Source organism: Rattus norvegicus, chromosome 5, assembly GCF_036323735.1.
Source record: "Rattus norvegicus strain BN/NHsdMcwi chromosome 5, GRCr8, whole genome shotgun sequence".
Classification (NCBI taxonomy): Eukaryota; Metazoa; Chordata; class Mammalia; order Rodentia; family Muridae; genus Rattus; species Rattus norvegicus.
The window spans coordinates 163,748,312-163,768,454 of NC_086023.1; the positions used below are offsets into that span (position 1 = coordinate 163,748,312).

Sequence of the window (20,143 nt, forward strand, 5' to 3'; positions counted from 1 at the left end):
GGGCGAGAGCTCGCGTCACATGACGCGGTACTTGGCTGGCTTCCCAAGAGACCTCCGGGCGCGGCCATGTTGGGGCGGGACTTCCGGGCACCGTCTTTTGTGGCTTCCGCCTCCCGCTCTTTCTGTTTCCCTTAGCAACCGACAGCTAAGCCCCGCCTTCTCCGCATGTGCACGGGAGGTGGCACCCCCGCCTCCAGCGATCTGACGCATGAGGTAAAGCAAAAGGCTTGGGACGCCGCGGAGGGATTCGCGGAGTCGGGAACACCTCGCCGCAGGCTAAACCTGTGGGGCCCGCCCTCTGCACTTTACAGCTCGGTCGTTCCTAGGGCCTATGAACTTATGGTGGCTGTCACCCCAGCCCCACTACCTACCTGCACGAAGGTAGCCCAAAGTTAAGGAGTCCTGGATCTGGGACAGTGATCCAGCCCCTGCAGCCGTCTGGGACCCGCATCCCCACCCGAGCCTCTGACCCAATCACCAGGTGACCGAATTCCCATCCCTCAGGCCACGCAGCGGCAAAGTGCCTGCCTGCCATTGTGTCAGTCTGTCTTGCTATCTCGCTTGCTGTCTATCCATCTATCTGGGGTTTGGTTTGGTTTGGTTTTTCGAGACAGTTTCTCTGTGTAGCCCTAGCTGTTCTGGAACTCTCTGTATATCAGGCCTCCGTTGCCTCCTGAGAGCTGGGGAACAATGGGTCATTAGCTTCAGTGCCCAGGTGCCCATAGCGTCCTGCTGTTCACATACATCTATCACAGTGCTTCTGGGAGTGGTGGGCACTCAGTGTTTGCCACAGTCTTAAATGATCAGTAGGTGGCAGAGGGGCATTTTGAGACTGAGGTCTTGGCAGTTTGGGGCCCAGGCACTGGGGATGCCACGCTTGAGACTGGTCTCTGGTCCCGATCCCAGGCAGGGGACCGGACAGTAGAAGGGTAAAAAAATTTGTCAGTTCACAGTCTCAACCTTGTATGTTATGGGAGCTCAACTAATAGTGGATAGCCGGTGGGTGCTGGTTGATGTGTGGAACATATTAGAAATGCTTAAATTAAACCTTGGAGCAGTTTGCTGTGCCTGAGTCAGCAACTCCGGTTTTGTTCCAGCAGTGAAAATGAAGCATCTTCTTTGGGTGGAGGAGGAAGGTCTTGGCTGATATGAAAGGTTACCGTCTTTCTCACCCTTTGTGAGAACCTGGCAGTTTTAGGTTAGAACAGAAGTGGCACAGATAGACTGGGAATAACACTGGCACTAAGTCTGGCGTCTGGGAGGGGAAGGAGCAATGGATTTCATCCGATTCTTGAGGCTGAGACCCAAAATAGTACATTGACTTGGAGGTGGAAGTTTCTGGAAAGAAACAAACCTGACCGTTCCTCTGTTGCTCCACGTCACCATACTTGCTCCACGTCACCATACTGATAGCCACTACCGTGTTTGCCCATCACTGTGCTGCAGCCGTAGTGTTTGTTTTCCTTTTTGGCGTTTGTCTTTTCCAGGCTAGACTGCAGTATGGCCCTATGCCCTGTTAGCCAGGCTGTGATTGCCGTGACCGGGAGGGTGCATATGTGCACTGCAAAGGTGCAGTGACTGTGGTCACTGATCCTTTTGACTTAATTGGCGTGTTTAGGGAGAGCGGCTAGCAGGGCAGACACAGATAGGACAACCTTTGTTCAGAGTTGGACATAAAGCCTTACCCTTGGTGACTTCAGTCCACCTGCTTCTGCATCCCAGGCCCGTTCAAGTTCTAGCTCACGACAAACACAACAGTCTTTTTGAAGTAGTGTGATCTCAGGAGATCAGGCTGCCTAGCCAGGCTGCAGAAAACCTGTAACACGTTCCAGGCGGGGTCAGCCACAGCGAGCTGTTCTTTCTTTGGAGGGGGAAACCTAGTGATCCTGATAGGCTAATAGCCTAATCTCCACTAACCCCTGCAGTCCCTGCCTGCCCACTCCTCCCCTCCCCTCCCCCATTCATCTTCCTTCTTTGACTTGCGCCTGAGCCTTCTCCAGCCTGGAAACCTTACTCCCGCCCCCTTTCGTGGCCCCAGCTTCAGCTCAGGGCTCTTTGTCACAGCTCCGCCCACTTAGGCACACCCTCTAGGAAAGGTTCCTCCGTTCCCTCGCCACTCACTCTGGGTCTAAGCAGATCGGGATGAACCATCAAAAAGCCGGGGTCCTCCCCGATGGGCACTGTTACACATCCCTGGGGATGTGGGCCTCAGAGGCTGGCTGCGTGGGACTTTCTGTGCCACCCTCTATCAGGTAGCTTGTCACCAAGGATCCGTGAGATGAAGGACACGGCTCAGTGCTTAGTGGGAGGTCGTCCTACAAAGAGCCAGACGACAGCAGTGGGGGGCAAAGCGCATGGAGCCTCTGGGTAGGAGCTGCTGTGAGTCTCATCCGTACTGGCTGACGAAGGAGTGGTTGCCACTAGAGCTGCCTACCCAGGTGCTGGGTGTGCATGGGGTTTGGGTACAAACCCTCTAATACCCCGGCCCCCACCCTCTACAGCAGGAATCCAGCCATGTCGAACGAGGCCAGAAGAAGTGGCAGCCCCAGCCCCCGATCTGAGGGCAGCAGCAGTGGCAGCGAGAGTTCCAAGGACAGTTCCAGATGTTCCACCCCCAGCCTGGACCCGGACCGGCACGAGAGACTGCGGGAGAAGATGAGACGCAGAATGGACTCTGGTGACAAGTGGTTCTCCCTGGAGTTCTTCCCTCCTCGGACAGCTGAGGGAGCTGTTAACCTCATCTCGAGGTGAGTAGGGAGGTTAATAATGGGGGTCGGGGCAGGGGAACATGAGCTGCCCTTTAACCCGGCAGGAAAAAGGCACTAGGGGGTGGGGTGGGGGAGGCAGGAAGAAGCAGAGTCGAGACAGGGAGTTTTGTCTGCTGTGAAAGTCCCTCTGAAGCAGCGTTAGATATGTTTGGACGCACTCTCTGTAAGCCAAAAATGTTCATTTTCAGGCTGCATTCTTGGCAGAGCTTGGGGCTGGCTCGTGAGGAGCATAGGAAGTCAACAAACCGCAACTCAGGGAATGTGTTGAGCTAGCTGGACACAGAGAGTGTGCTCTTCCAAATCTGGAAACACCACATGCTTTGTGATAGCACTTTCTGAATTCCAGTTCCTTTTCTTCAAGTCAGAGAGTGATTTGCTAGACCACAGGAGCCCTGTGCTACATCTGCAACATCTCAAAGATGAGAGAAAGGAAAGTCAGGCATACTGGCAATGCCTTAATCCCAACCCTCAGAGACAGGAGGATAGCTCTGAGTCCAAAGCCAGCCTAGGCTACCTAAAGATCAGGCCAGCCAGCCAGGGTTATGTAATGACTCGGTGTCTTAAAAAGGGGGTTGCAGTATAGCTAAGTGGATGGAGTGAGTATAGAGCTTGCCAGAAACCCTAAATGTGGTCCCTAGCATTATACAATCCCAGCATTCGGGAGGCAAAAGCAAGCAGATCTGAGGTCAAGGGTAACCCGGTGGAGAGCCAGGCATGGTGGCCACACCTTTATTCCCATCACTTGGGAGGCAGAGACAGACAGGTCTGAGAGTTTGAGATCAGCCTGGTCTACACATGAGTTCTAGGACAGCCAGGGCTACATAGTGGGACCCCTGTCTTGGAAACAAACAGTGAACAAAAAGCATCCTCAGCTACGTAGGGAGTTTGAGGTCAGTCTGGGCCACATGAGACCCTGTCTCAGGAACAACCACAAACATTAATGCCTTTTTTTTTTTTTTTTTTTTTTTTGGTTCTTTTTTTTCGGAGCTGGGGACTGAACCCAGGGCCTTGCGCTTCCTAGGTAAGCGCTCTACCACTGAGCTAAATCCCCAGCCCCACATTAATGCCTTTTAACCCGTATTTGTCATATGCTGCTTTCTCAGTCCTGAAATCAAGGCTCCGATGTTTAAACACACCATTATAGCGGGTGCCCACGAAAGCTTTTGAGTCTAGTTCAGGACCTCAGCCCTTCTCTGCAGTTCTGTTGGCACAAGAGTCTGCTGATTCTTCTCCGCCTTCCCTTAACTGAGGCTCTCTGCCCACCACTGCTGAGATTCCCGAACCCTCAGCTTGTCAAGACTCTGAAGCTTGTCACAGAAGCACAGAACGCTGTTCACACAAAATAGTGACACTGTGGTACGTCAGTGCGATCGTCATAGCAGTACTCACTGAGCTCAGGCCCTGCTCGGAGGGCTGCACAGCCATCTGACCCAGAACCTCGATGGATGTCGAGCAGGTACTGTTATCTGCCACATCCTACAGACTGAGATGCTGTGGCTCGGATAGATCATTAGGTAGCGAGCCCGGAAGGTGAACAAGGTGCTCACCTGCGTTCTATGGGCTCCAGCTCCCTTGCCCCCAGGGAGTGTGAGGGAACAGCCGTTTCCCCCAGGAACCCTACTTAAGGAGGAAATCCCCTACAGGTTTGACCGGATGGCAGCAGGGGGCCCCCTCTTCGTGGATGTCACCTGGCACCCAGCTGGAGACCCTGGCTCAGACAAGGAGACCTCATCTATGATGATTGCCAGCACAGCACTGAACTACTGTGGCTTGGAAACCATCCTGCACATGACCTGCTGCCAGCAGCGCCAGGAGGAGATCTCAGGCCACCTGCACAGAGCCAAGCAGCTCGGCCTGAAGAATATAATGGCGCTGAGGGGAGGTGTGGCGCCAGCACCCCTCCTCTTTGGGTTCTTGCTTTCCTGAAGGCTGCTCCTGTCCCTAGAAAAGTCCTTCACTGTCCCTGGGCTCTACACTAAACACGTTCAGGGTCAGCTTGCTGCCAGAGGATCAGTGATGATTGTGGGTAATGAGTCCTCTGTGGGTTTCACACAGGTGGGATGGCCACTTCCACAGCTTGACCTGTATACAGTTCGGTTGGGATGTGACTTGTGCCTGATAACCCTCTGTTACAATTACTCAGGGCCATCAGTCTGTTTCGGCACTGTCTGACCTAGTCATAGACTGCTATGTTGGAATTTCCAGGAGCAACTGGGTGTTTGCTATCTTCAGGGCACTCGAGTGGGAGGTTCGGCCTGACGGGTAGGAGGGGAGCGGGGGGTCAGTGGCTGGCTTCTGCTCCCACCACAGAGCTCCTCATGATGAGTAGAAAATCCACCCAGCGTCCAGGAGCTCTGAGACAGCAGAGGGGTAGGAGAGCGTGTCTGACTACACCCAGGGCATCAGGGCAAGGCCAGGCTCAGTGAAGAGCCACGCCTTCCAATATTCCAGACTCAGTGGAGAGCCTTCTCTGGTCCCACCACCAATAGGGCACCTGCAGAGTAAGCCTTAGTAGACATTTGACAACTGACCACTGCCCTGCACTTCCTACTTGCCAGGTTTAATGCTAGACTCATGTAATAGGAAGTCTCTGCCTTTGAGGGGCCCTCAGCCAAGTGTAGGGGTAGGTAGAGGGAACAAGAAGACTCTGGAGGTCAGGGGACACCCAGTGACCATGACCTCCAGCAACCCTGCAGACCCTGTAGGTGACCACTGGGAAGCAGAGGAAGGAGGCTTCAGCTATGCCACAGACCTGGTGAAGCACATCCGGAACGAGTTTGGAGACTATTTTGACATCTGTGTGGCAGGTGAGTGAGGACAGGGAAGGGACAGGATAAGAGGAGAGCCAGCCAATCTTCAGTTGAAGACATGTTGATTGGGTGGATATGGTGGGTAGAGGGCGGGGGACGGGATGGGGGGGACAGAGGTGAACAGGGTGGCACCAGTCCTGGACTCCTCCTGCCACCTGCTGCCCGCCCACATGCTACTCCCACTTCCAAAGCTTCCCTCCTCTGCCTTCTGTGCCCCATCTTCTCGTGGGAGAGGGGGAAAGATGGGAGGATAAGTTATGAAAGACTCCAGGGACAGGATTCACTGGGCCCTGAAAGGCATCAGGAACTGAGGTCCTTCATTCCCTCTGTACCCACAGGGTCCTGGGCTGGCTTCTCACTGCATCTGTGGCATGAGAGGCCCTCACAGACGCACTGTCTTGAGCCTGAGTGCTGCTTCTGTGTGTGCACAGTATCAGCTCCAGACAGTCTCCAACTGTCCTCAGTGTTAGCTCTCAGTTTCTAGGAAGTGGGACTCACACTGGCTTAGCTCTAATCCTTACACTAAGGGATGGGGAGGCAGGTAGAGGAGGAAGACCCAAGTTCAAGACCAGCCTGAATTTGTCTTAGAAATCTAGAGCTGGAGTGTGGAGGTGGTGGTACAAGCCTTTAATCCCAGCACTCGAGAAACAGAAGCAGGTGGATCTCTCTGAGTTCAAGGCCAGCCTGGTCTACATAGCTAGTTCCAGGACAGCCAAGGCTACACAGAGAAACCCTGTCCAGAAAAAAGAGAGAATCTAGAGCTGTAGTTTGGTGCTAGAGAACTTATGTTGGCTAGAGGTACTAGTATGTGTCAGGTCCCTGGTTCCATCCCCAGCAGTGACAAAGTAGATAGATGAATAAATGCCTAAGTTATGGAGTGTGTGCGTGTGTGTGCGCTCGAGTGGAGGTCAGAGGCCACCATTCAGGAATCCATTCTCTTTCTACCATGTCAGTCCCGGGATTCAAAACTCAGGCGGTTATCTACTGAGCAACTTATGGGCTCTCAAATAATATAATTTAAAAACAAAATTTGCAGTTTGAGAAAACTGTCACGTGTGACTCTGGGCTTTCTCCTGCCTCCCATGCGCATGCCTGCTCCTCTCAGCAGGCCACGTAACCCGTAACCTGCTAAGACTGGGAAGCACTGCTAAAGAATTGAAGGAACAGGCATTACCAGCTTCTGATCGTCACTGCTCCTGCTGGCCGGGATGCAGCAACCTGGGGCAGCACACACTGCCTCTAGCTGTGGGTGTGAGGAGGTGGTAAGGGGAACCTAGCAGAGCTGAGCTCACAGTTGTCATGTGGTTCTGTGCTTACCTGTTGTAAAGTGGGCGGTAAAACTGGCTGGTTAAAGTATCAAGCTTGGGGGTTGGGGATTTAGCTCGGTGGTAGAGCGCTTGCCTAGCAAGCGCAAGGCCCTGGGTTCGGTCCCCAGCTACGAAAAAAAAAAGAAAAGAAAAAAAAAGTATCAAGCTTGGGGGTAGAGCAAGGGTTCAGCAGCTAAGAGTACTTGCTGCTCCTGTAGAGAACCCTCGTAGCACCCACACCCTGTCGCACACGTACCACGTGGCTCACAAACATCTGTAACTCCAGCTCCAGGGACCCAGTACCCTGCCCTGGCCTCCGTGGGCACCTGCACACACATAGACACATACATACACATAGAACTGAAAGTAAGCAAATAAAACGTTTTAAAACTGCCAAGCTGGTCACAGCAGAAAAAGAACACAGCAAAGTGATTGAAGCCCAACCATGGGCCAGTGTGGATTTGCCTGGCAAGGCTCAAACTGCTTGGCTGTGTGGTTTCAGAAATGTCCCACTGGAAAGCTCTTTGCTGTTCAAAGTTGAAGTTCTGGTGCCTAATCTCCACACAATAGTTTTCCTATCTCTCCTTGGTGACTGTGGTTTCTTAAGAACCAAATGACCTTATCAAAGTAAAGCAGCTTGGCTTCCAGCAGGCTCTGGCTTCAAGCTGGCTCTCAGCTTAGCTCTGCTCCTGGTGCAGTTCAGGCAGAGGATTATCTCTACCCTCTCCCACACACACTTTCTCTCTCTCTCTCTCTCTCTCGCTCTCGCTCTCGCTCTCGCTCTCGCTCTCGCTCTCGCTCTCGCTCTCGCTCTCGCTCTCGCTCTCGCTCTCGCTCTCGCTCTCTCGCTCTCTCGCTGTCCCTCTCTCCCTCTCTCCCTCACTCCCCCCCATTTCCCTCTCTCCCCTTCTGAGGTTGCCTCAAAGCTGTGCCTTCCTGCCTTTCTGCTTGTGTAAAGTGCTTCCCCCACCCCACCCCCAACCCTGAGTTTGCCACAGAGCTGTACCTTTCAGGATATATAAAGCTTCTAATGAGTTTGGTCATTGAGAGGAGAAGTTGTAGAGTTCATAAGCCACCAATGGAATGAGAGAGCCTCTGGTCCCAGTCTCTGTGGATTTAGAAACCCTATCTTCTGCATGGTCAGCTTAAGGTCATCCCACAGTCCCACCCCTTGTCCATGAGACTGCAATGAAAAAAAATACATTTTGCCTATTTATTGTGTGTGTGTGTGTGTGTGTGTGTGTTTGCAAAAGAGTAAACACTCTTAACTGCTCTCTCTCCAGCCTCTGTTCATTTCTTGAAGCAAGATTTCACTTTCTTTAATTCTTCACATGGTGTGATTTTTAAGTCATTACTTTATGTGTATGTTTGTCCTGCCTGCATGTATGTCCGTGTGCCATGTGCATGCCTGGTGCCCACAGAGGCCGGAAGGGGTCTGTACAAGTAGTGAGTGCTTCTAACAGCTGAGCCATCTCTCTAGCCCTAGGAATTCCCAGCCTTTCAGTGTCCTGGATTCACGGGGATTTTAGTGTCATTTGTACTTCCAAAAATATAATAGGGTTGGGTGTGGTGCTGTTTTTAGCATAGCATTTGGGAGGCAGAGGCAGGCAATCTCTTTGAATTCAGGTTAGCTTGGTCCCACCGTTCTAAGGCAGTCCAGAATACATAGCTATATAATGAGACCCTGTCTCAAACAGGCACACACACACAAACACACACAAGAATGCTTGCCTAACATGAGTAAGATGTTAAGATGTTGGGTTCAGTCCCCAACCAAAACCAAAAATGAACAACCCACATGAACCAGCTCCTTAGGTCCAATGCTCAGAGTCCAGTCTAGCTCCCTAGAAACAACCCAGTCAGTATTCAATGTGGCAGTCTTTCTGTGGCCACAAAGTGCCTCCTGGAGGCTCATCCACAGGGACAGTGACACCCACAGTGGTCTTGGACACCCACAGTTCACCTGGCCGCACTGCTTCTCGGAAGAATACCTGCTGTGCCTGGGCTGAGGACTGCTCAGGCCTGGGCTCTCTGATGTCTGCACTCCTCCAGCAGGTAGGTTGAGACCAGCCTCCCTACTCTCTCCTCTCCTGGTAGGTTACCCCAAAGGCCACCCGGATGCAGAGAGCTTCGAGGATGACCTGAAGCACCTGAAGGAGAAGGTATCAGCAGGCGCCGACTTTATCATCACTCAGCTCTTCTTTGAGGCCAGCTCCTTCTTCAGCTTCGTGAAGGCCTGCGAAGACATAGGCATCTCCTGCCCTATCCTGCCTGGGATCTTCCCTATCCAGGTGAGAGGCTTGGGAGGACCCGATTGGCTCATTCCAGTGCACTGCCTGGGCCGGGGCTCCAGGTCATGTGGAAGTTCTTCCTTGGAGGTGCTCACTGCCCATCGGGAATTGTCCACACGCAGCATCTTGTCACCTCGTTTGTGACCCCTGAGACAGCAATGGCGTATATAAAGGGCTTGTATGAGAGTGATTACTACCTCTCATCAGCCGTTTTGGTTAAGCCGAGCCTGATGGCATGCACTTGTAATCCCAGCATCCTGGAGCTAGAGGGAAGAGGGGCAGGAGGAGTTTGAGGCAGCTTCGGCTCCATGACTCTTTATCTCAAAATCCAGAGGATTAACAGTGTTTTGCAGCCGTGACTCTCACCAGATATACTTAATAAGGTAGTCCCACAACTGAGTCCCCAGACCCCACTTCAGGGCATTCTGATGTGACAACCTGTGACGATTCGTATATGCCCGGCCCAGGGAATGGTACTATTTGGAGGTGTGGCCCTGCTGGAGTAGGTGTGTCACTTGGGCGTGCGCTTTAAGACCCGTACTCTTAGCTGCCTGGAAGTCAGTCTTCTGCTAGCAGCCTTCAGATGAAGATGTAGAACTCTCAGCTCCTCCTGCACCATGCCTGCCTGGATGCTGCCATGTTCCTGCCTTGATGATAATGGACTGAACCTGTAAGCCAGACCCAATTAAATGCTGTCCTTTATAAGTCTTGCCTTGGTCATGGTGTCTGTTCACAGCAGAAGAACCCTAACTAAGACATAAGATTAACCAGTAAATTTGGTACCAGGACTGGGGTTTTGCTGTGATAGTCCTGACCATGCTTTTGTTTGGAAGAATGTGGATTTGGGGACTTTGGATTTGAAGAGCAGTGGACTGCTTTGAGTGGGGCTATCCTACTAGGAATATAAAAGACTTTGTTACTGGGAGTGATTTCAGTTGTGTGGACCTGGCCCAAGAGGTTTCAGTGGAGAATTTTAGTATGTGACCTAGAGACTGTTTTTGTTGTATTTTGGTGAAAAAATGTGGCTACTTTTTGCCCTTGTTTAAAGAGTCTGCTTGAGGCCAAGGTGAAGAGACTCAGATTAATTGCATTGACGAAGGAAGTCACAAAAAGCCCAACAGAGACGTTGTCTTCTGGTTAAGTCTGCTGAAGAGCATTCTGAACAAACATAGCAAGTGAAGAAAGGACAAATACAAAGTGTATAGTCTGAGTTTTAAAGGGACACCAGGAAGTTAAATGGAGCTGAATCCTGTGTAAAAGGATATTGAATTAAGGGATGACTGGGACAATTGATGGTGGCTAGCTGGAGCTAAGAAATCAGTAATTAAAAAGAGACCAGCATCTCTGAGGTGAAATCTTCTGAGAAGTATTTTCTGAGAGCACAAAGAAGCTGTGTTCCAAAGGTAGCCATGATTGTATCTCATACTGTAGCCGTACTTAGTAATGGGTAAGAGTCACCCAGGTGGTAATGGTTTTGAGGGCATGGAGGGGTCATGGAGAGCAGCTGAGGCTTGGCACTGTGAGAGGCCAGGGAAGGCCACTGGTGAAGGTGCAGCCTCAGTTGTAGTTCACAGCCCAGGGCTGAAGGGGTCATGCAAAAGATTAGAGACTTGGCACTGTGGAGAGAACCTGAAAGACTATTGGTGAAGCCTGCTTGCAGCGGAAGACCCCTGTGTACTGGAGATGCCGGTACCATGGGTTGACCACCAAGAACAGCAGCGGCAGTGGAGCGGATCAACCTGAGCTTAGAGCGCTACAGAGGGCAGAGCTGGAGAAGTGATGCCAGCCCTTAGGAGGAGCCCAGAAGATCATGTGTGGATCCCTGTGGATCCCAGACATTGAAAGAGGAAGCTGTAACACTGAAATTGCATTGGAGATCCAAAGATGTTAAAGATGCCGGAGCTGTGGGATACCTGCTGAAGAAAACAGTTAGCAGGGAGTAGAACGAGCCCAGGAGAAAGACGTTTGTTGCAGTCAACAGAGATGGAGACGGAGTCAAGATCACTTTGACATCAGACATGGAGGCAGAGTTTGGAGTTTGCCCAGGTGGTTTCCTGTCTTGCTCTGGGGATTACAGTTAAGTGATGGATGGATCTCAGGAGAGACTTTGAGCTTTGGACTTTTAATGTTGTTGAGACTGCTGTACACTATGGGGACTTTGGAAGTTGGGGTAAATGTATTTTTTTCATTGTGTTATGTCTAGATATGGCCCCCATAGACTCATGTGTTTGAACAAGCCCTATGGAGGCCAGGGAGTAGAATGTAATGATGGTTTATATGTGCTCGGCCCAGGGAGTGGTGCGATTAGGTGTGGCCCTGTTGGAGTAGGTGCATCACTGTGGGCGTGGGTTTTAAGACTCACCCTAGCTGCCTGGAAGTCAGTCTTCCACCAGCAGCCTTCAGATGAAAATATAGAACTCTCAGCTCCTCCTGCACCATGCCTGCCTGGATGCTGCCATGCTCCCACCTTGATGATAATGGACTGAACCTCTGAACCTGTAAGCCAGCCCCAATTAAATGTTGTCCTTATAAGAGTTGCCTTGGCCATGGTGTCTGTTCACAGCAGTAAAGCCCTGACTAAGACACAACCTGAGGTGGGATCTATGATCTAAACCTTAGGTTTGGCAGACGACTGGCTGGTGAGGCTTAGGAGTAACTGAGTTAGATGACTGCTGTGCGTTGATTGAACTCAAGCCCTGGCGGCAGGAGTGCAGCAGGCCACTCGGGACTCTACAGGTCAGACAGAAAGAAGGGCAGGCCAAGCACTGCCTTGCAATACCGCCTGCCTTTCCCAGGTCTTTCCTAACGAAACTAACTAGCCAAGAGTCCAGGGAGGAAATAAAGCGTGACATGGGCTGGAGATGACCCCATGCTCCTTGTGTCTTGGGCAGGGCTACACCTCCCTTCGGCAGCTTGTAAAACTGTCCAAGCTGGAGGTACCACAGACGATCAAGGATGTGATCGAGCCGATCAAAGACAACGATGCTGCCATCCGCAACTACGGCATTGAGCTGGCTGTGAACTTGTGCCGGGAACTGCTGGACAGTGGCTTGGTGCCGGGCCTCCACTTCTACACTCTCAACCGCGAGGTGGCCACCATGGAAGTGCTGAAGCAACTGGGCATGTGGACCGAGGACCCCAGGTGAGAAGTGGAAGCTGGAGGGGTGGCCCATGACAATACCAGAGCCGCAGAGGTGTAGTGCCAGCTCCACACCAAGGGTGCCCTTAGGCGCCCCAGTCGCACTGGCCGGGTTTGTCGAGTTCCCCCAGCTCAGTCCACATAAGCCTGACCTTTTCCTCTTCCTTCTCACCAGGCGTCCCCTGCCCTGGGCTGTCAGTGCGCACCCCAAGCGCAGGGAGGAAGATGTGCGTCCCATCTTCTGGGCCTCCAGACCAAAAAGCTACATCTACCGCACACAGGGCTGGGATGAGTTTCCCAATGGCCGCTGGTGAGGAGAGAAGCCACTCCCTGTTAGGAATTGCTGGTGCCTGGGTGGAATTAGGGACAGGATTTACAGCAAAATGCCTTGTCCCCTTTACTCCTGCCAGGGGTAATTCTTCCTCACCAGCCTTCGGGGAGCTGAAAGACTACTACCTCTTCTACCTGAAAAGCAAGTCCCCCAGGGAGGAGCTGCTCAAGATGTGGGGTGAGGAGCTCACCAGCGAAGAGAGTGTCTTTGAGGTCTTTGAGCACTACCTCTCAGGAGAGCCGAATCGCCATGGCTACAGAGTGAGTGGGTGAGGAGGAAACAGTCTCAGCCTTGAGCTGGACATGGGGCTGGGCCATTGCCCCTCTTGGAGATGTGCACCTCAGTTGAGGGAAGGGGTAAGAGATCCCACTGGGGAGCCCATGGAGACAGACAGACAGACCAGCTCTCTATAGAGACTGGGCAGAGGGGAAACAGCCCAGTCCCATGCTCAGTGCTGCCCTAGCTCAGCTCACCCCGTCCTGTAGGTTACCTGCCTGCCCTGGAACGATGAGCCCCTGGCGGCGGAAACCAGCCTGATGAAGGAGGAGCTGCTCCGCGTGAACAGGCTGGGCATCCTCACCATCAACTCCCAGCCCAACATCAACGGAAAGCCGTCCTCAGACCCTGTTGTAGGCTGGGGCCCCAGTGGGGGCTATGTCTTCCAGAAGGTATGTGGGGATGCTTGAGGCTACTCAACCTGTCCAGTACTCTCGATATCCCAGAGGCTGGCATGGTCCCTGGCCTTTCCCTCCTGGCCCTGCATTCTGAGTGACTGTAGAGCAGAGCAAGTAACAGGCTGTGTGAGCCCAGGCTGTCCTTCAGTGGGACCAGGTGTAATTTACATCTGGGGCAAAATATAATAAAGAATATGACAGATCTTCCTGGAGGAAGAACAAGGAAACAGTCATCTCTCAGGAACTCTTACTGCTAATGAGAATGACTTTAATCCCAGCCCTGCTGGAGCTAAATTACTCTGGATCAAGGCCTGGAGCCTTGTACTCAGAAGACCTGGGTGTAGCCCCAAACCTGGCTTCCTCCTCAGGCAAATGACCCACCCTGCAGTATTGTGAACTTTGTAAAGAGTGAAGGCAGAGGCCCTGTGTGGACGAAGTGCCTTGTTCAGCTCTGTGGGCATCATTCTCACCCAGTAGCTGAGGAAGCTGGCCTGGGCCAGGCTCCTCCCTCGTCCTAAGCCTGTCTGAGTAGAGGCTTCTGTTTAGCTCCTAACAGGCTTCTCTTTAGTGGCTGGGACAAGTGGCTTGGACCACCACTTGGACCACTCCACACAGAGAAGCCCCTTTCCTTCTGCATTCGCCCAACCCCACCGTTCATCCTGGTCCACAGTGCCACCTCTGATCCCAAAGCCTTCACTGTCCCACACTCTATTGACAGTTCTCTCCCTGGATGTCTAGGAGGATAGAGAGATGGAGTGGGCCGATCTAGTCAGATGTGGGAACAGACTGGAGCAGGGTGAGAAGGCGGAGAACCTAGCCTGGCAAGGAGCCGTGCTGACATGATGGGTGTGTTCTCCCTCAGGCCTACCTCGAGTTCTTCACCTCCCGAGAAACCGTGGAGGCTCTTCTGCAAGTGTTGAAGACGTATGAGTTGCGAGTCAATTACCACATCGTGGACGTGAAGGTAAGCCAGGTCCCGCTCCGGGCTTGGATGGCAGCAAGGCTTGAGAACACCTACGTTTATTCAAACACCCAGCCCCAGCCAGGCATATTGTACAAGACAGACAGGATACAGATGGAGGCAGGCCCAGGCTGTGAGGTAGATGAATATATGCTGTGACAAATCTGTGTAAGTAGGAAAGGCAGATTCAAGGCAGGATGCTGCAGGCTCTGAGAGAGATGCCGCACTGGGGAGGTCCAGGGCTTCTAGAAGGCACCCTGTGTGGGCTGGATCTGTGTGCAGGTGTGTATGTGTGTGTGCACACGCATGTGTGTACCCTCACCTGGAGGCCAGAGGAGGATGTCTGATGTCCTGCTGTGTCACTTTCTGCTTTATTCCCCTGAGACAGTGTCTGTCACTGAACCCGGAGCTGTGTTGACAGACAACGTGCCCAGCAGTCCGCCCGTCCACCAGATGCAGGGCTAGGGTGGCAGGCACGTGCAGAGCCATACAGCATCCTACATGCTGGGATCCAAACATGCACAGCAAGCCTCTTACTCACGTGTCCCCAGGCCTTGGTCTGAATCATTTTAAGGACAAAGACTAAGCAAAGGCATTCTGGGGAGAAGGCAGAAGAGAAGGCACTGCCTGTGGAGAAGCTGCAGGCGGGAGGACTTGGTAGTGTTGTCCTGCTGTCCTGCCTGAGGCCTAGAGACCATCTAACACAAAGGAGCCTTTCTCCCCGGGACAAAGTGGATCGCCACCACTTTTTTCTTTTCTTTTCTTTTTTGAGACAGGGTTTCTCTGTGTAGCCCTGGTTGTCCTGGAACTCACTCTGCAGACCAGGCTGACCTTGAACTGCCTCTGGGACTAAAGATGTAAACCAGCACTGCACAGCACCTCCATTTCTTTTTACAAAGATCGCAGCAGGCAGCTATGAGAGTGGCAAGGACCATGGAACCTAGTGGGGACCTTTGTGGCCCGGGTAGAAAGCCAGGCTGCTACTGTAGGTCTGGGTAGGAAGCAGAAAGGCCAGGTGATCCCGGCAATTGGTCAGCCAATTGGTGGAAGATCATTAGTTCACAGCCAGCCCTGATTATACGAAAGCCCTTGTGTGTTTGCTTTTGTTTTTTAAAGTGCAAGGCAGAATTAAAGTCCAGTCAGGATGCCTGTAGGGCTCTGGTTTAAGTAGAGGGTGGTGCTGTCTGTGGTGTCAGGCCAGGGGGGCCTACAAGCAGGGTGAGGCTGCTGTTGCCCTACCTCAGCCCTGTCTCTGCCTCTGCTCTCAGGGAGAGAACATCACTAATGCCCCTGAGCTGCAGCCCAACGCTGTCACGTGGGGCATCTTCCCTGGCCGTGAGATCGTCCAGCCCACTGTGGTGGATCCCATCAGCTTCATGTTCTGGAAGGTAATGGGTGTGTGTGTGTGTGTGTGTGTGTGTGTGTGTGTGTGTGTGTGTGTGTGTGTACCCTTGAGAGCCCTGGGCAGAGAGCAGTGCCAAACACGAGACTGAAAACCATGCCCCAGGCACGATAGACTTGGCCGAGGAGGCCGTATGTTAGCCCACGGCATGTATTTCTGCTTGCTGGAGTGGCACTGTCTTGCTCTTCTCTGGGCAGCCTGCGGGGAGACAGCAGGAGCCCAGACCTGGAGGTGCTAGCCCTGTGGACCCTGCTTATGCACGTCTCTGTCCACACGTAGGATGAGGCCTTTGCCCTGTGGATCGAGCAGTGGGGCAAGTTATACGAGGAGGAGTCCCCGTCCCGCATGATCATCCAGTACATCCACGACAACTACTTCCTGGTCAACCTGGTGGACAACGAGTTCTTGCTGGACAACTGCCTGTGGCAGGTGGTAGAGGACACGTTTGAGCTTCTCAACAGGCACACCACGAAGAAAGAGGCACAGGCTCCGTGAGGCTGCGTCCGGTATCGTCCTCTCCCGGAGGCCCCTCTCTCCCTCATCTCTCTACACATGGTATTGGCAGCTAGACTGGCAGGAAGCATCCAGGCTCTGGCTGGACCTCAGATGTCCCATCGAGGAGGCTGATGCTCTCTGCTCAAGCCCAGAGCCCATGTTCTTGCAGTGGCAAGGGCCCCCATCCTCAACGGGAGGTTGCCAAGCACCAAGGCAGCCTCTAGGGGGTGACCTTTGTTCTGGGGTCTATGTGAGACAGGCAGAGGCACTTGTACTAAAGGAGGTAGGAGGAGATGTGCCAAGGTGGGTACAGAAACCTCCCCCTGCTCAGCGGACCAGGCCAAAGAGTGCAGGAGGTCTGTCTCTTCCATGGGGCTCAGAAGGTTGTCTAGTCTGTGGCTGGGAAGAAAGTGCCCCTTAAGGGTTAAAGGCATTCTGTCCTCAGTGGAGGCATCCTCTTGGCCTTGTTTTATGTCCTCTTAATGAGATTCACCTGGGCAGGGCTCCCCCACTCTGCCTGTGGCGGTGTGCAGCCCACTCCCTGCCTTCTGAGCAGACTCCTGCCAGCTGCTGCCTTCTCTGTTTGGCCTAGACTAGGAGCTGTCCCTGGCACTCCTCCCCAGTCAGCCTTCAGGCCTCGCTGCCTGGGGCAGTGACTGGCAGGTACAGATGGCTGCTTCTGAGGCGGGGCTCCCAGCCTGCTGGTCTTTTGAGTCAGGGAAGGGGAGGAGGCTGTCCTTAGGTAGAGCAGGGGCTCGACCCTCCCTCCCCCTGTCTCCCAGGCCTACACAACTGCAGTGCTGAGCCGACTCCTCCAACTGTGGGCCTGTTCCCTCCCTCGGAAGGCCAGGCCTGGTTCTGCTTATTCCTCAGGAACATTTCATAGCTGCTGTTGGGCCCTACTCACCGCACACCTGTGCCGTCTGGCCCGGCCACTGCCAACTGTCTCCAGGGGCACAGGCTTGTGGACTCTCTGGTGCTGCTTTTCAGAGGCCTGGAAGCTGGGCAGAACAAGAAATGCCACTTGACTCTGGCTCCCCCAGGGCCTGTACTGGGCCTGTCACCTCAGCCACGTTCTGTGTGTCCCTGGCAGCCAGCCCACCCTGTCTCTACCCAAAAATCCAGGCTCAGAATAGACTGGACTTGTGACCTGGGAAGCTATGCCCAGTGACCTGCCAATAAGACTCGTGTGCTGGGGGTTGGGGATTTAGCTCAGTGGTAGAGCGCTTGCCTAGGAAGCGCAAGGCCCTGGGTTCAGTCCCCAGCTCCGAAAAAAAGAACCAAAAAAAAAAAAAGTAAGACTCGTGTGCTGGACCTGGGCCTACAGGGACCAGCATGGTGAGCCACCGCCACAAACAGCCTGGTTCTCAGACTGAGTGAAATTGACACTGGGCAGGGCTGAAGGCCATAGTCAAGGGCTCTCATGTCCTGTACTCTGTAACCAGTAGCCAACTCAACTGCATGAGGAAACCCCACAGTGGTGAGCAGGGACACCCCACCCCTCCCAGGACAGCCTGCAGGTGACACTGGTTTTGGAAGACTGTCTGGGTGACACGAGATAAAGTCACCTGGAGAAAGACACAGCTGCCTTCTCTTTGGAGTAGCAGCTGTTGAGCCACCCAGAACTGAAGGACCTTTTCCCACCATGTCCTCTACGCCAGTTCTGGCTGCCATTGTCTAAGCTACAGAGAGTGGATAGAAAAGACCCTCTACCATCCTGTCAGCCTGGCCCTCTACTGCCACTCCAGGGGCCATCGCTAAGAACCGTTAACAGATGAGGAGGCCTGGCCCATCCCTGAGGCTTTGGGCATGAGATGCAGTTAGCGTCTCCAGTTAGCCAAGGTTAGGTACAATGAATGGGAAGTTGCTCCCAGGGCCGCTGCTTGGTAGAGAGGAACTGAGCCTACCGACCTGACCAAGACAGCTGCTCCACCCAGTGAACATCCACCCAGCCCTGCCATGCCCTTGCCAGGCTCCAGGCCTGCTGGGAACCCAGCGAGGGTAAAGAGCAAGAGCCCCAGGGCCTTCCTGCCAGAGTTGAAAGCCAGTGGCCTGAGTGGACTGACCACCCCTCCCCATGCACAGGATCGTGACCCTGCCCCAGTCACCTTTGAAGAGCCTTGCCTTGGCCCTCCAAGGATCTGATCTCAGAGCTACAGAGCTCACCTCATCCTGTAGGGGGCCATCGGAGGGCCTATGCAGGCAGTGGCTGCCAGAACTGGAGGGTTGGGCAGAGGGGTTTCTCTGTGTCACCTGGAAAGGAGAATTGGGTCAGGAGAGGATGATGCCTTGATTTAGGAGAACAGAAGCTCCCCTCAAGTCTCCAGGCTGTGGGCTGGCCCAAGGGACTAATAGGAAAAGAAGGGACTTCTCCAAACAGCTGGGGCATTCGAGAAGAGATGGACAGGGCATTGTTTCACAGGGTTTGACCTGAGGGCTGAGACCCAAGGACCCAGCTTCTTATTCAAAGCCCAGGATGGGTCTTCTGTAGGCCTCTTCCACACGCCCATGTCAGGCTGGGCAGCACATTCTTTACAACAGGTGACCAGTAGCTGTGAGTCTGAAGGATCAACTGCAGTGGGCTTGAGCCTACTCACCAAGAGGGAGTCCTGCCTGCCTCCTGCCAGAGCAGGCTCCCACCCGTGTGCATAATGGGGTGCTTCACCTGATACTGAGGAGTCCCAAGACCCCCATATGTGGCACTACTCTCCCTGACTCCCCCTCCCCCAGTTGACTGAAGGCATTAAGCAGAGGCTGGCCCAGTAAGAGCCGCCCTGTGGTGGAGCTCAGGCCAGCCCTGAGACTGATGTTGTGCTCCTGAGTTAAGCTTTAGGATGTCGCTGAAGCCTTGCCTCTCACATAGGGCCTGACCCCAAAGTCTGGGCTCCCAACTAATGCAACAGACGGAGGGGACTCCCAGCCGCCACAGAATGGCTCACCACCTGCACATGTTGCCAGGGAGAGGTTACCTGGGCGTGTGTGTGCCTGCGATGAAGAGCAGGACCCTGGGTACCATTCTCAGTGTCTGCTGTGTTTCTAGAAACCTCAGTTTATCAGCGTATCAGCCTTGCCTTCACTAAGAAGAAGAGAGTGAAAGTATATATACTGTTAAAAGGTGGTAGTGTACTAGTGAAATTTTCACAAGGTTGAGGCAGGAGGACCAGAGGCTGACTCATGAGCTTGAAGCCACCTGGGCTATACAAGATGGGTCAAAGCCTGGAACATCAAGTCAATCCACAAGTCTACAGGGGGATTCTGAAACCCAGCAATGCTAGTCTTGCGATTCCATTTCAAAGGCAAAGCCACTGTGATGAGTTTTTATGCTCTTTCCAAAGTCTGTTCCTTCTGGCAGTCTGAAGCAAGACTCTTGGTGACGCCAAATTGTCCTTAGGAACACTGTGTAGCCTGTCAGGATCTCGGGTCCTCTGGTTACGTCTCCAGACGTCCAGGTGGTACTGTTTCCTGCACCTGGCATTGTGATTCTCTTCCCTCCTATAGGCCATCAGCCTCTCACTGTTGTGTCAAAGCTAAGGACTTCCGGTCTGAAGGTGACATTTTTGTACAAAAAAAGCCAAAACAAAACCCTACTTTCTACTTTATTTTCTGTAATGAGCACATTTCATTTTTCCAAAATAAAAAATTAAAAAATAAATTCTGTCTCCATATAGCTGTTTTTAAGGACTTAGCATGATTTGTGGGTGTGTGTGGGTGTGTGCACACCCCTGTGGAAGGCAGACCAGGCCACTGAGTCAACAGATCCCCTGGGGCTGGAGCTTCACAGGTTCGTAAGCCACCAATGTGGATGTGGGTGCTGTGAACTCGGGTCCCTCCAGAAAGAGCAGCTAGTTACCATGGAGCTATCTCCCCAGCCCCCAGACTGCTATAACTGAGTTTAAGATCTGGGGATGTAGCTTAGCGGGACACTTGTCTATATCTCTCTCTCTTAAAAAAGTCAGTGTTTGTGG

At 53.1% G+C, this 20,143-nt stretch overlaps 1 protein-coding gene across 5 annotated transcripts; it reads left to right on the plus strand.

The window, feature by feature from the left end:
- Window positions 1-34: 34 nt before the first annotated feature.
- Window positions 35-19,830, plus strand: Mthfr (methylenetetrahydrofolate reductase). 5 transcript variants are annotated; one of them, XM_006239414.5, is made up of 12 exons: window positions 35-213; window positions 2,502-2,747; window positions 4,412-4,650; window positions 5,465-5,575; window positions 8,983-9,176; window positions 12,068-12,318; window positions 12,491-12,625; window positions 12,726-12,906; window positions 13,132-13,314; window positions 14,183-14,284; window positions 15,550-15,669; window positions 15,963-19,830. In XM_006239414.5, the coding sequence occupies exons 1-12, from the start codon at window positions 209-211 to the stop codon at window positions 16,176-16,178; spliced, it is 1,983 nt and encodes a 660-aa protein (XP_006239476.1). In that variant the 5' UTR covers window positions 35-208; the 3' UTR covers window positions 16,179-19,830. The 5 variants fall into 5 exon arrangements, with proteins under 5 accessions (XP_006239476.1, XP_006239479.1, NP_001413971.1 ...); XM_006239417.2 differs by lacking the exon at window positions 35-213 and adding an exon at window positions 220-481 and having other exon boundaries at window positions 2,505-2,747; NM_001427042.1 differs by lacking the exon at window positions 35-213 and adding an exon at window positions 243-481 and having other exon boundaries at window positions 15,963-19,794.
- Window positions 19,831-20,143: the final 313 nt, after the last annotated feature.

Excerpts from the sequence above, each read along its gene's own strand:
- Mthfr (XM_342975.9), top strand. The coding sequence starts at position 2,143 with ATGAACCATCAAAAAGCCGGGGTCCTCCCCGATGGGCACTGTTACACA. Across the intron at positions 5,576-8,982 it reads TTTTGACATCTGTGTGGCAG|GTTACCCCAAAGGCCACCCG; the intron begins GTGAGTGAGGAC and ends CTCTCCTGGTAG. Across the intron at positions 12,319-12,490 it reads ATGTGGACCGAGGACCCCAG|GCGTCCCCTGCCCTGGGCTG; the intron begins GTGAGAAGTGGA and ends CCTTCTCACCAG.